Genomic DNA, 14,348 nt, shown 5'->3' on the forward strand with positions numbered 1-14,348 from the left:
TAAAAGTATTTTAAAGGTATTCATTTTTTGCATCCAAACAATATATGCATAAAGCCTATTATATCAATTAAAAAATAATAATAATAATTAAACGGTTATTTCTGCTCATGATTGAATTCAAATTCGTCAGATATGACGACGAAATTGGGATTTGTATGGTTAAAGTAGCCATTTGGTTTAATATTGGATTGTAAGGTAAAATATATCTATAATTTAGAAATTACACTGACTATTCATCTAATGTATATGAATGTATAAGATTTGATTTGAAACAAATAAAAGTACTTTATCTGGGTTTGTCACACAGTAATAATCACATCAATTAAAAGAACGGTTCACACAAAAAATTCTGTTAAAGCATTCTGTTATCATATACTCACAGTAAAGTCATTTGAAATATGTTTATCAGTTTTTTTTTCCCACACAAACACAACACGGAGTTATCTAGCAGAACGTCCTGGCTGTTTTATACATTACAACGAAAACCGAGGTTGACAACAACTGTTCCAAATTCCAAAAAAGACAAAGTAGCATAAAGTAGTCCATATAACTTGCAAAAGTGTTGTAAAGCTATATGATGGCTATAAATAACATGCGAGGTCAAAGTTATTAATCACTGAAATAAGTTGTGTCCTAACTACTTTTATTTTCTTTAATGGGACTGTGCTGTGCTTCTGACTAGGGTTGTCACGGTACCATAAACATGTCTTACGATACTATACCAGCTGAAGTATCTCGATACCAAGTAGTATCACGATGCTGTGCCATGTTCATAATTTAAATCTATACAAAAAACACAGATTTAGATTAAACTTTTTGTATTTACTATAGTAAACTGTATTATACTTTGCACTATGCGTAGCTTGTCCGTGAAGCACGGCTCTGGGATCAGTAGGAAATGCTGCTCGAAAAGCAGTGCGAGTTTGAGTCGCTTATAACGTGCATTTAAAAAAGCAACACCCGTCAAACATGATCATTATAAATATACTTTATTATCATGACAATACCTGAGGAGGCTTGAGTAACAGTGATAAAAAAACATGTCCTTGGGCATTTCCTAGAACTACATTGCCTATTTCTATACATTGCCTATTTCTATATTATTGTATATATATATATTTTTTTCATCTGTGTCCTGTCCTGTTGCTGTCTTTCTGTTGCACTGTGGAGCTTCTGTCACTATAACAAATTCCTCGTATGTGGAAACATACTTGGCCAATAAAGCTCATTCTATTCTATTCTATTCTATTCTATTCTATTCTATTCTATTATGGTCTTCTTCTGCAGTGCGTATTTGGAGTTTCTGCACGAGAGCGCCCTCTGGCTTTCGGGTGCAGCAGCATTTTACCGAACTTCACTCACAAGCTGTGCATAGATCACGTGATATATATTTCGGTTAATCGTGCACAGCCCCAGCAAATACTGTAGTATACTTAAATATTTACTATGGTAAGACTCAAACTCACTAGTGTCTATGAGTTTTAGTAGTTTACTGTAGTAAATACTAAAGTACACTAGATCATTTTCACGTGGGAACTAATTCAAATGTGGGACAAATTTCATTGATACAGCAGTCTTTATAAAGGGAAATATTAGGCTTTAATGCAGAACTAAGACGGCCATTAGGTGGCGTCAATTTTCCACTGAGTTAGTGAATCATTTAACCAACTCGCTCAAAACGCTAATTTGAATCATTATCTCGCCCGAGTCATTCATCAGATAAACACCGCAAAAAGTCAGATGTAAGTGTTCAAATGACTATTAATGCGCATATGCAACGTTACCTACGGTACTACCGTTTCAAAAATAGAGAGGCATTGCGGGTATTTTGTAGCTTTAGCATCGCGATGCTACCGTAGCACCGGTACACCGTGCAACCCTACTTCTGACTGCATGCATAAACAATATCACAAACCTGATTCAATTCATCTCAATGAGTCAGGTGGAAAAAATACAGTTAAAACAATTTAAAATAAACTACAATACTAGAGTAACCTTTTATTTGTTATGTTGCTGTGTCTATTGGTTGTATTCTGACCTCTTGATCAATTTTGGTTAAATTATTACTAATTTAAATTTATTTACTAATTTTTGACAGGTAACTTATTACTTTGCTTTAGACAGATTCAAAAGAATACAGTTTGGCAACATAAAATGTATATATATATATATATATAATGTATATATAATTACACTTAAAAAAGGCAAACATAAGACATAAACTGTAATTCTAAAACAAGTCCAAAGCCTCATCTCTGCATCCGATGACATAGAAATGTTTTCAGCTTAAACTGAAACTTGAAACATCTTTGTCATAATTTTAACTGGAGATCACATTACTACGCAGTAAATAATACAATATGCTCTAGTGTATACAGTGGCTTGCAAAAGTATTCATCCCCCTTCATTTTATTCAAATTTTGTTATGTTGCTGCCTTAACTTAAACTACTTTAAATTAAAAATAATTTACATTAATCTACACTCCATGCACAATAATGACAAAACAAAAAAACAGGTTTGTGACAACTTTGCAAATTTATTAAAACTTAAAAACTGAAGTACATTGCATTAGTATTCATACCCTTTTCTGGGACACTTGAAATTTAGCTCAGAAGCATTAGTTTTGCTTGTTGATGTTTATACACTTCGAGTGGAGTTAACCTGTGCCAAATTCAGTTGAATAAGTATGATTTGGAGCGGCACATACCTCTCTATAAAGGGTGCAACAGCTGAAAATGCATATCAAAGTAAAAACCAAGACATGAGGTCAAAAGAACTGCCAGTAGAGCTTTGAGACAGGATTGTATCAAGGCACAGATCAGGGGAAGACTTCTGAAAAAAATCTGCTGTATTGAAGGTTCACAGAAGCATGTAGCCTCCATTTATCCTCAATGAAAGAGGTTTGGAACCACCAGATCTCTTACTTGAGCTGACCTCCTGTCCAAACTGAGCCATCGATGAAGAAGGGTCTTGGTTAGAGCGGTGACCAAGAAGCTGATGATTACTCTGGGTGAGCTCCATGATCATATATGGAGATGGGAGAAACTTACAGAAGGACAAACATCACTGCAACACTCCACCAATCTGGGCTTTATGGCCAGACTCAATCCTTTGCTCAGTGAAGACACATGGAAACTTGAAATATGCAAAAACGTACTTCAACGAATCTTTCAAACTGTCAGAAACAAGATATTCTGGTCTGATGAATCTCAGATTCATGCATCATGTCTGGAGAAAAACAAGCACTGCTCAACACCTGTACAATACCGTCTCAACAGTAAAGTGTAGTGGAAACAGCATCATGATGTGGGGGTGTTTTTCAGCTTCAGGGACTGTACACAAAATACGGAGATAATGATCATGAAAACCTAGCCCAGAACATTCAGAACCTCGGACAGGGCAGAAGGTTCATTCTCCAACATGACAATGATCATAAGCACACAACTAAAACAATGCAAGAGTGGCTTATGGACAACTCTGTCTATGTCCTTGAGTGGCCCAGCTAGTGCTTGAACCCAACTGAACATCTCTGTAGAAACCTGAAAATGTCTGTCTACTGATGATCTCCATCCAACCTGACAGAGTTTGAAAGGATCTGAGGAGAAGAATGACAGAAAATTGCCAAATGCAGATGTGTAAAGCTTGTCACATCATACCCAAAAATATTTGAGTCTGTAAAGGCGCTATAACCATTTTCTGAGTTGAGGGTATGAATACTTATGCAATGTACTTATTTTTGTTTTTTGTTTTTTAAAAATTTGCAAAGCTGTCAAAAATCAGTCTTTTGTTTTGTCATTATTGTGCATGGAGTGTAGATTAATGTAAAAAAATAATCATTTAAAGTAGTTTAAGATAAGGCAGCAGCATAACAAAATGTGAATAAAATGAAGGGGGATGAATACTTTTGCAAGCCACTGTATGTATACATGATACATATTTATATAGTTGAAAGAGCACTTGAATTCAAATCATTGCAAGTATTCTATAACACACAAAAAAACTATTACTTGCAAATGTGACCATCACCTTGCTTTCAAAAATGACTTGTACTACACAAGATAAACGAGTTAAACAATATACTTTATAATGTATAAAATTAAGTCTCAATAAATTCAACATCAAATGCTCAAAAGTCAAGCTACCCTGTGTATGTTGCTTACTACATGTGTACTGTATGCTGTTGTGTTTAGATGTGACAATAGGCCATTTATTTACAAACGATTGAGCTCTCAGTGTGAGAAGCAATAACGTTCTTCATTCCAGTTTCCTTAGAATCTGGTTCATCTCGACTAATGACCATCTTTAAGCCTCTGTAGAGTTCTTAAGCGTCTCCAACTCAGTCTCAACTTGAGCTTTGGAGTGGGAAGTGTCTCGCTTGCGCTGGAAGACAGCCGCTATCTCCTCAAAAGTCTTCCCCTTTGTTTCAGGCACACATAAGTAGATAAAAACAGTGAACCCGAACAGAAGTACCGTGAAGATTACGAAGACGTAGCTCCCACAAATCCCCTATGGACCAAAGTAGAATGTTCAGGTTTTCTTCTATTTTGAAAATAAAGTAAAACATGGAAGTAAATTTGAATAGCTGTACCTCTAAATAAGGGAAAAACATGCCAATAATGAAATTGCTAGTCCAGTTACAGCAGCCAGCTAATGCGATGGCCGCTGGACGTGGCCCTTGACTGAAGAGTTCAGCCACAATGAACCATGGGATCGGTCCTGGCCCAATCTCGAAGAATGACACGAACAGGAATATGGCTGTCATACTGACGTAGCTCATCCATGAGTAAACATCCTGAAAAGCAAAGAATTAAGAATGAGGCGTTAAAAACAGACACAGGTTCAGCCATGTATAGAAACTTATATTCAGTTTCAAAGTAGCTTTCCCAACACAACCACGACCACACCTGTAAAGCCATGCCCAACGTCATGGCTACGGTACAGCAACACATTCCTCCCAAACCAACCATAGTGAGAGTCCGTCTGCCTGTCCTGTCCACCAAAACCACCTGCAGATTACACATGCAAACACAAAAGAATGGCATTTCAATGCAAAGAGTGAACTATGATAATTCTCAAAAACATTATCAGAAAATGACTTTTGGCTATTTAAAAGCACCAAATGAATATAAAATGTTGAGATTATTTGAATAAAAGGCTCCTGACGTATTACTCCAAACTGTTTTCACTTGCAGGCTGCCCTTGAACTGACAGAGATAAACACAGCAAAGTCCCAGATAAGATCTGGCTGCTCTCCAGCTCTGGCCATAGAGAAGGCAGGCTGAGCAAACTCTCCCGCTCTAACATTTATTCATCCACCTGCTTTTCACAGTTCACCCCAAAAAATCTGTCATCATTTAATTACCCTCACGTCGTTCAAAATCTGTTTATGACTGGAACACAAAAGAAGATATTTTGAGAAATGTCTCTGTGGTTTTGAGTCCATACAGTGGAAGTCAATGGAGTCCAATGTGGCTCGGTTACCAACATTCTTCAAGATATCGCCTTTTTTGTGTTCTGCAGAAGAAAAAGTCATACAGGGTCAGAATGACATGACAGTGAGTATGATGAAATCTCTTTTAACCATTCAGATACAAAGTGAGGCACTGGCTCACAGTACACGTTAACAAGAATGTGTATAAAGCGTAAATGTCATATTTTAAAATATTCTGTAAACTTCAGTTGAGTCTTAAGTCACTGTCATGAAGCATTAAGAGACGGTAAGACCTTAGAGACAACATCACTCTGCCGTTTCCAAGAAACCAAAGCATGTTCCTCAGCAGCCAGTGTTTGCCTTTAAATTAGCGTCTGTTTACCGAAACGAGGGTGAAAATGATGTTTAGAACTCCCACTCCAATGGTGGCATACACGGGCTGACCGACCCCCGCTGTCTGGAAGATCGCAGTGGAGTAATAAAAGATCTAGACAAAAAAACAGATCAAACATTATTATTGTCTAATAGCAAATGATGGTCAGATAGAAATCATTTTATTTATTTATGATCGAACAGGAGGTGGATTTAGTTTACAGCATTAATCCCTGAGAACTGCTGTGATAAATGCATCATGAGGGCCACAAAGAGCTGCTGGCGATACACAGAGGCACGAAGAAGCCTCAGGATGGACATTTTGGGTTCTTTCATGGCTTCTTCCTTCTCTGCCTGCATCTCTGAGATGTCCTTTGACATGTCGTAATCCCCCTTTAACCTTCTCAGACCTACCAGAAAAGACGGCAGTAAGAATTGAACATTATTATTCTGTCAGTCCTCATTTTGGCATTTTCTATAAGTGACTTAAAGTGCATTCAGGCTGTACATTTGATTTATACAGTAGTATAACATTTAGATAATTCTGGTTATGAAGTTTCTGAAATCTCCTGATATGTAATGCAAGATTGCATGACGAAGTTTGGGAGTGAGAAGGTTTGGGACGTACTCTTGCATGCCTCTTCCTTTTCGCCTACTTTGATGTAGAGGTAACGCGGGCTCTCGGGACACAGAAACAACAGTAAACTCTGCAGGATGGCCGGGGCTCCAGACACACCCAGCAACACTGGCCACATGTCATCATTTCCCAGCAGAAAATCAAGACCAATGACCTGCAGAATTCAAGGACATCTGACCAAATCTTTTTTTTTTAAGATTTATTTTTGGCATTTTTGCTTTATTGTACAATTAAGTGAGAGAGGGGACAGGAAGCGAAGTGGGAGAGAGAGAAGGGGGTGGGGGTTCGGGAAAGGACCACGAGACGGGAATCGAACCCGGGTCGCCCGAAGCGCAACCGCGCCACATGATTTTTTATGAATGCTTTTTACACAATCATAATTCAGAGCTTAAACCACAAAATTGAAAAGCTAATACAAAAACCTGACAGTATATTTATATTTATAACAGAAAAAACAAGAGATCATCAACTGTCTTTCTGTGGAAGGTCAGGGATGCTAATGCTTTTTTATCGAAATGACAGTCACAATTAGGGTCATTTGTGAACATTCTGTCTCCGTCTTTTCTCCACCAATAAGCTGATGTGTGGTGGCGCAATACGGCTGCCATCGCATCATCCAGGTGAATGCTGCACATTGGTGGTGGTTGAGGAGATTCCCCTCTTCCATGCTTTGAGTACCCAGAAAAGCGCTATATTGTAATGAATTAATTCATTTCAATGTACTCAATTTGTGGATTAGATCCGTTACATGACTGACACCAAAGATAATATATATTAATAAGATGCGCCACTGCCATTGCAATGAATGGGGAGGAACGCAATGCTCAATACGGCCGCTATAGCGAATAAAGTCCCACCTTCTAGGAACAAGATCCAATCGTCAGTCGATAAAGACACTCACTTGGCTAATAAGGATGCCAGTTACAAGAGCCAGCTGGTGGAGGGTTCCCAAAGCCCCTCGATACTTCACTGGGGAAATCTCTCCAATGTACATGGGCACCAAGCCAGATGCCAACCCTAAAGGAGTCAAATATAAACAAATGAAATGGTATTAGCAATAACTCTCTCAACTCAACTCAACTTTATTTATATAGCGCTTTTACAATTTTCATTGTTACAAAGCAGCTGCACATGAGACACATTGACTACAAGCAAAACAATCAAAGTTGTACCTGCAAAAACAAGAAAAGGTTGAAACACAGAAGACAGACACATCCACACACAAAACACTCCACACACACAACACGCACCAACACACACAGACACAGAGACACACACACACACGGATGCGCACGCACACACACACAACACACACACACACACACACACACACACACACGTACGTACACAGACAAGTACGCACACACACACACGCTCAGTGAGAGCACACATTTAGGATAATAAGAGAGTCAATCGAGTCAAATAGTACTAGAAATAGTCAATTATGCCCCAGTTTCACAGACAAGGCTTAAGACTAGTCCCAGACTAAAATGAATTTTGAGCAGTCTCAACTGAAAATATATTGCCCTGACATATGTTAAAATATGTGAGTGCCATTGTTTTGTCTCAATATGCACACCAGTAATGTTTTTTTCGAAGGCATTTTAATAAAAGCGACTTAATAGCCTAAATTAACTAAGGCATAGTCCTGGCTTAGGCTAAACCTCGTCTATGAAACCGGGCCTATGTGATTTATGTTAATCCACAGGTAAAATTATAATACTTGTAGATTAGTTTAAAGCTTCTCTTCAGAAAAAACGTCAATTATAGTACACTGTCACCCGATTTCAATCAATATTTCATGTTCACAAATGTGTTTATTTGTTAAGTAGCCATGTCATACTGTGTGCAAGACAATGTACAGTCAGCAGGTCAATCCACTTTAGGATGATACAAGACCCCTGCACTTTGCATCAGGATCTCGATTTTGCAATAACGACCGGCTGATTGTACATTATTCCTTGTATAATTTATTACATTAAAGGTGGTTACTGGAAACATTCATCATCTGTCAAAATCTAATTTAAAGTGCATTATATAGCAGTAGTATGTTCTCTCGTGTCTCTGTGAGCACAGTACGGCCAAAGTTCTCCATCTTACCACAATACAGTCCCATGACAGCACGTCCTGCTATCACCATGAGGTGAGGTGTGCCCATCTTAGCCAGACCCATGAGCAACCCTGCAGTTAAGGCCAGGACATTTATAGCCAGCATACCTTTGATCCTGTGAAACAATGTTGAGACCCACAAACAAGAGACATATTCTGACACATCAGAACATTTGAATTCAGGAAGATCAATTATCTTTAACTGTTAATTAAAGGGACAGTCATCATTTACTCACCCTCAGGTTGTTCCAAATCTTTGTAAATTTCTTTGTTTTGATGAACACAGAGAAAGATATTTGGTAGAATGGTTGAACCAAACAGTTCTTGGCCACCATTGACTTCCATAGATAAAATACAATGTTAGTCAAAAGTGCCCCAGAACTGTTTGCTTTCCTACATTCTTCAAAATATCTTCTTTAGTGTTCAACAGAAGAAAAAAAACATTTATAAAGCAACCTTTTCTATTATGACAGTCAGTGGTGGCCAAAAACTGTTTGGTTACATGCATTCTTGCTAAATAAACCACCGGGAGACTGCATTTATTAGATATTATTTATTAGAATGATCTTGCTTGCTCTATAAACACCATGCACTGTGCTGTGTTTTACCTTTTTTGTGTTTTTCAGTTTTTCTTAATTTCTCCTGTAAAGCTGCTTTGGAACAATGCACATTGTGAAAAGCGCTACATAAATATAATTGAATTGAATTCCTCAAAATATTTCTCTCTGTATTCATCAGAACAAACAAATGTATACAGATTTGGAACAACTTGAGGGTGAGTAAATAAAGACAGAATTTTCATTTTTGTGTGAAGTGAACTGTTCCTTCAATTTACAGCATTAACAACGGCTTTAAACAGCGGTTCAAGTGCAAAAATACATAAGAAGCTTAATTTACAAGCAGCTCATCGGAAGAAAGAGTGACAGACACACAAGCGTCTGTCTGCTCCCACTCTGTGTTTGAGCTGCCTGTCACGCCTGAGTTACATCGACCAATGATATATAAACAATAATTCATATTAAAATTGCACATGGGCTGTATGAGATGCGTTACGTATTTATCGCTCATGTATAACATTTGAAATTGTATTTAAAACACAAAATGAATATATAGTTTTAATTTCCTTTTGTGTCACGTACCACTAAGGGTCTCTTCGAGTACCACTGGTACGCGTACCACAGTTTGAGAAGCCCTGCTTTAAAACCTTTTCACTTTTACAACTGGCCTCCTCAACACTGAGGTGTAATCTTTTTGTACACAATTATCAGATTAAGATACTCGACCTTCCACGGAAGTCACTAACAAAGCCCACTAGAAAGGATGACAGCATGCCTCCGATGGAGAACACGGCCACTGATAAAGACCAGTACATGACCACAGAAGGATGGGTTGAATCTTCATGTGTCGTATTGTTAGCTCCCTCAGTACGAGTCAGCTCTTCATTGTAGACACCTAGAGATCTAGCATAGTGCTTCTCAATGACCTTCAACACAAAATGACATGCTGATGTTATTTAATCAAATGTCCTTCTCCTGGACATAAAACCTGGAGAAGGTGAATCCATATTTTGCCATGTCCAAGATATTCACTTAGGTAGTGGGTAGGTTGAAATAAACCCTGTGTTAAGTGTACAAAAATTGGATGTGATGTCTGACAGACCTTCTGTGGTGCATTGATGACTCCCAAACTGTATCCTATTTGCAGAGAACCAAGAGCTGCTGTGAACACAGCCAGAGCCAGTGTGCCTGTTAACTGCTGCAGGACGTGAACACAGGAGACCATTCATATACACACACTTGTTTCTTCATCATAGAGCTTTTCATCGATTCAATTTATCAATTTCATTGATGCTTTAATATAGAGCAATATTTACAACAATTCTTCAATAATGACTAACAAAGTTTTACAATAAAAAGAAAGTTTTACAATACGTTCATTAAGATGCTTCCTTATTAGACTTATATTGGGTTATTGGGTCAAATATGAACATTTTCTGGGTTAATTTAACCATTAATTAGAGTGTAGGTTGGTCCCCACACCACAGTATGGGTCGTTTTATAGGTTATATTCTGGAGATATTTGAAAATCTTACATGCAAACAAATTCATTATGTAGTGGCAATGAAAATTATGAATGAATTGAATTTTCATTAGGACACTGTACATACATAAGACTGACGTTCAAGCAGCAAAAACAAACCTCATGTGGCCCAAACATAACTTCTGGTAGATCTCCGCAAAGAATCAATAACTGGTTTTAATTTAACTCAAAACAATTCATATAAATATGAATATACAGTAAATCAAATTTTTATAACCAAACACAGACGTTAACTTTGGGTCAGGCGCATAAGACCATCTACAGTACAGTCCATCTTAGTTATTTTCTGTGGTTACATGTTTTTCTTTCTAACACCATCAGAAGCAGTGCTCCAAGTTTCGTTGTATGCCGAAATATACAGTGAGTTTACAATGAAAATAAAGGTGTGCTATTGTATTCTATTCAGATGACATTTTTGATAATCGTCTTGCAGCTTATTGCACAGTTTAAGAGAAAGGTATATTAATAACATATTATAGTAATAACAATAAATACATTAAAGAAACTATATAAAGAGAATGATGTGCAAGAGTCACTGCATCTCTCAAAAAAATGAAGCCTCTTATTATATTCACAGTTATTCATTTGTCAATTTACAACTGCTCTACAACGGCTCTATTTAGTTTAAAATCACAGTAACATTAATGATCAACTCCGTAACATCCCAATTACAGCACAAACAACCTCTGCACTCCGTATTCTGCATCTCATCACATGAAGAGGTTACTACTTCAAGAAAAAAGAACTTGTGCGAAACTAACCCACAAACCTTAAACAATAAAACACTATTTAACACTGTTCCACTCAAAATACAAATAAGTTGCTCCACATACATTTCCAGTATCCGATCATTATTGTTAAGATGGAAAATCCATTTACCTTCTCCATTTTGTTGAAAGCGTGAGGAAGCGAGTCTTCTCTTCGCTAATAGTGGCTACAAGGTTCTCGGCTACTTTCCCAATAGCCAGTAAATGATCAATCGTGTCACAGCAGGATCATGCCGCACATTTGTGCTGTGCTTAAGAGACCTCACAACAGATGATACACCTGATCATACCGATGACCATGTACCACAACAGTGTTTATATGAAAACCCTTTTCCTTAAAATATTACACTATTTGAAAATGATTGGGATAGTGTAGGACTGAGATATTAATGTGCTTGTGATGTTAGTTGTTTAAAGAATGTCAGGTGTCAGCATTGTTGGATTTTTTTGGATCAGCATAACAAAAAGCGACTGGATAAGACATTGTGCTTGTGCAAGAAGTTAATATATTACACCTACTATCGAAGAGCAAAGTCTGGGGTCGTCTCAGCAGTCAGCGACACTGAGCTTTAGTGAGCTATGTGAGAACAGATTCTACAAGGAGGGACGGAACACAGGCAAGGCAAAAAAGGTACTTATCGGTTTTATTTTTCTTATCATAAAATAAAAAAACAAACAAACAAAAACAGAACATAGTGCTTCTATCACCATAATAGAACCAAAACTTTGTTTATAGCTTCCAAAAGAATGACGATCATTAAAAACGTATTAAGACAGAAAGATTCAGTATCCATTCTTGAGTGTCAAATAAAGTTGTTCATTAAAAGAGCTCAGCGAGGTCCGAATGAGTTCTTCCCCAGCACTGGCCAACACAGTGTGTCACACAGCATACATACATCAGCAGGACATTATTGCTAAAAACTTCTCATTCCATCACCATTCAAATATTCTTCTTTTGCTATGTAAGAGATGTGAAAGAAATATAAATATCTATATACTGTGCAAACATCAAGTGACTTGAAAAACGAAAGCATTGAACTGAAGCCCCAGACAAACAAACAAAAAATGCAAATAATCAAATTCAAAGCAGAAAGATGAACGAAACAAAAACAATACAGTATGGTTAATGTAACTGGTATCTCCTACAGTAGTAGTTATAAACAAAACATTAAGATAAACATTTCTGATATTACAGGCCAATAATAGTGAGTTCTACATTATTGTTGATAAACACTCTTTTTCCTTTTTTGAAAGTTTTGAGTTTATTTTGACCGATTGGGAATTGTTAATAAAAGTGCAAGAAACTATAGCTTAACACAAGAATATCTTCAAAAGAGAGTCTTATGTTAACAACAGCCCAACAGTGATGGCAGAAGACGCAAAAATAGAAAATCAATGTGCCTTTGATTTAGATTTCATTACAGTGTCTGGCACAAGTTAACCTGCGTGAACGAAATCCTTCAAGACTTCCTCAATCCACATTTGTTACTGAAATACATGTGCTTAGATATTTCTTTTATTTTTACTATAATCCTAGACTCATGGGAATTTGTGTTAATCCGATATGTTGATCGTACAACATCGTACAAAATCTGATCCAGTGTCTACACAACACATGCAAACAGTGAACGGGACATACGCCTCAATGTAATGTTAATCTGACTCGATCTTACTCTGTAAACAGTCTTTCTCCGGTTTTGTCATGTTTAAAACATTCCAAAAGAAAACCAGAGAAGTGAACGAAAGAATTCAAAACATGGTTTCCAACATGAACCGTTCATGACCCAGGCAGTAATGTTGTCGAGCAATTCCACCTTTTCAACTTCAAAGCTATAACACTTTAACAAGCTGAACTACATTTTGATACAGTACTTTGGATAATGTACAGTATATGGATCTTGTTGACAATATACAAATGAGCACCTGTGTTATTTGTTTCTTTTTGAGTATTAGTTGTTGTTCTCCTTTGAGAAAAAAAACTGGCATCACAGATATTCGTGAAACTGGCAAAACTGTTGCCAGTACCGGAAAGTGGAAAATCAAGAGACTAACGCTTGATCTTAGCCCGAGTGCTAATCCACACATTTTTTGATCTTTTAAATACTCAGATTCTTTACAATCATGCAAATGACTCAAATTCACTGAAACCTGAAAAGAAAGAGTCAATCAAAAGTAGAAGGAAAACAGGGGCAGGAAAGTAAAGGGGTGAAATACTGAAAGAACTGATTTCGGGCTTCATCAGAGGCCACAAATAAGGTCTAAAACAGAGTTTGAGCGCGTCGGATCCCCTGCTGGGGACTGCGTGCCACTGCAGGTGATCTCAGATACTGCATCTTTATGAGCAGTGTACAGAGAGCCAGTGCTCTCCCTACAGAAACACGCCCGTGTCTCAAGGCTCACTCCTCGAGTCTGTATATTTTTTCTTTTTTTAGACCAGTGTCAATGTACCGTGCGCTCACACAGAATGCAGACGGGAGAAACGGCTCCACAGTGTTCGGTCTGCAGGAGCTTCACCAGTTCATCAGAGAGTTCCTGTTGAGCGTCATGAAGAACACTTGACTGCTGCCGCCCGACCGGACCGAGGCGAAGAACACCTACAGAAACAACAGTTGTAAAATAGTCTATAGTCACATTAAATATTAAACAGTAAAAAGCTGAATAAATGAAATCTATATTTCATGCACTGGACCATACGGTGATCAAATAACCATCCTAATGCATCTTATTGATCACTATTTAATGTACATTTCATGCTGTTCTGAGGGTTTTTTAAGTCGTTTTGGCAAAGGGTCAAGGTTTGGCTGGTTGGCATGGCCCCATAAGCCCCTGCTGGTTAATGTCGTAACTACGCCATCTGGTTCTAAAAAGCATTTCTCTCCACTTAAAACTTGGATATTAGCTGTTTAATGACTAAATAAATCTTTGCAAGCA

General features: G+C 37.5%; 2 protein-coding genes across 8 annotated transcripts in view; both read right to left on the minus strand.

The window, feature by feature from the left end:
• Nucleotides 1-3,902: 3,902 nt before the first annotated feature.
• slc2a2 (solute carrier family 2 member 2) lies at nt 3,903-10,332 on the minus strand. The gene is made up of 10 exons (XM_057333531.1): nt 10,206-10,332; nt 9,834-10,053; nt 8,542-8,666; nt 7,343-7,458; nt 6,433-6,595; nt 6,027-6,214; nt 5,815-5,919; nt 4,906-5,007; nt 4,590-4,793; nt 3,903-4,507 (listed from the first exon to the last, which is right to left on the minus strand). Exons 1-10 carry the CDS (start codon nt 10,330-10,332, stop codon nt 4,304-4,306), a joined length of 1,554 nt encoding a protein of 517 aa, XP_057189514.1. The 3' UTR covers nt 3,903-4,303.
• A 1,715-nt stretch (nt 10,333-12,047) lies between these two features.
• Nucleotides 12,048-14,348, minus strand: part of tnika (TRAF2 and NCK interacting kinase a) — a 100,152-nt gene continuing 97,851 nt past the window's right edge. For all 7 annotated transcript variants that reach the window (XM_057334936.1, XM_057334935.1, XM_057334932.1 and 4 more), the window contains one exon: nt 12,048-14,011. In XM_057334936.1, the coding sequence (XP_057190919.1) occupies nt 13,928-14,011 (84 nt within the window). In that variant the 3' untranslated portion in view covers nt 12,048-13,927. The remainder of the gene's footprint in view (nt 14,012-14,348) is intronic.

The sequence above is a fragment of the Triplophysa rosa genome, linkage group LG5 (assembly GCF_024868665.1).
Source record: "Triplophysa rosa linkage group LG5, Trosa_1v2, whole genome shotgun sequence".
Taxonomy (NCBI): Eukaryota; Metazoa; Chordata; class Actinopteri; order Cypriniformes; family Nemacheilidae; genus Triplophysa; species Triplophysa rosa.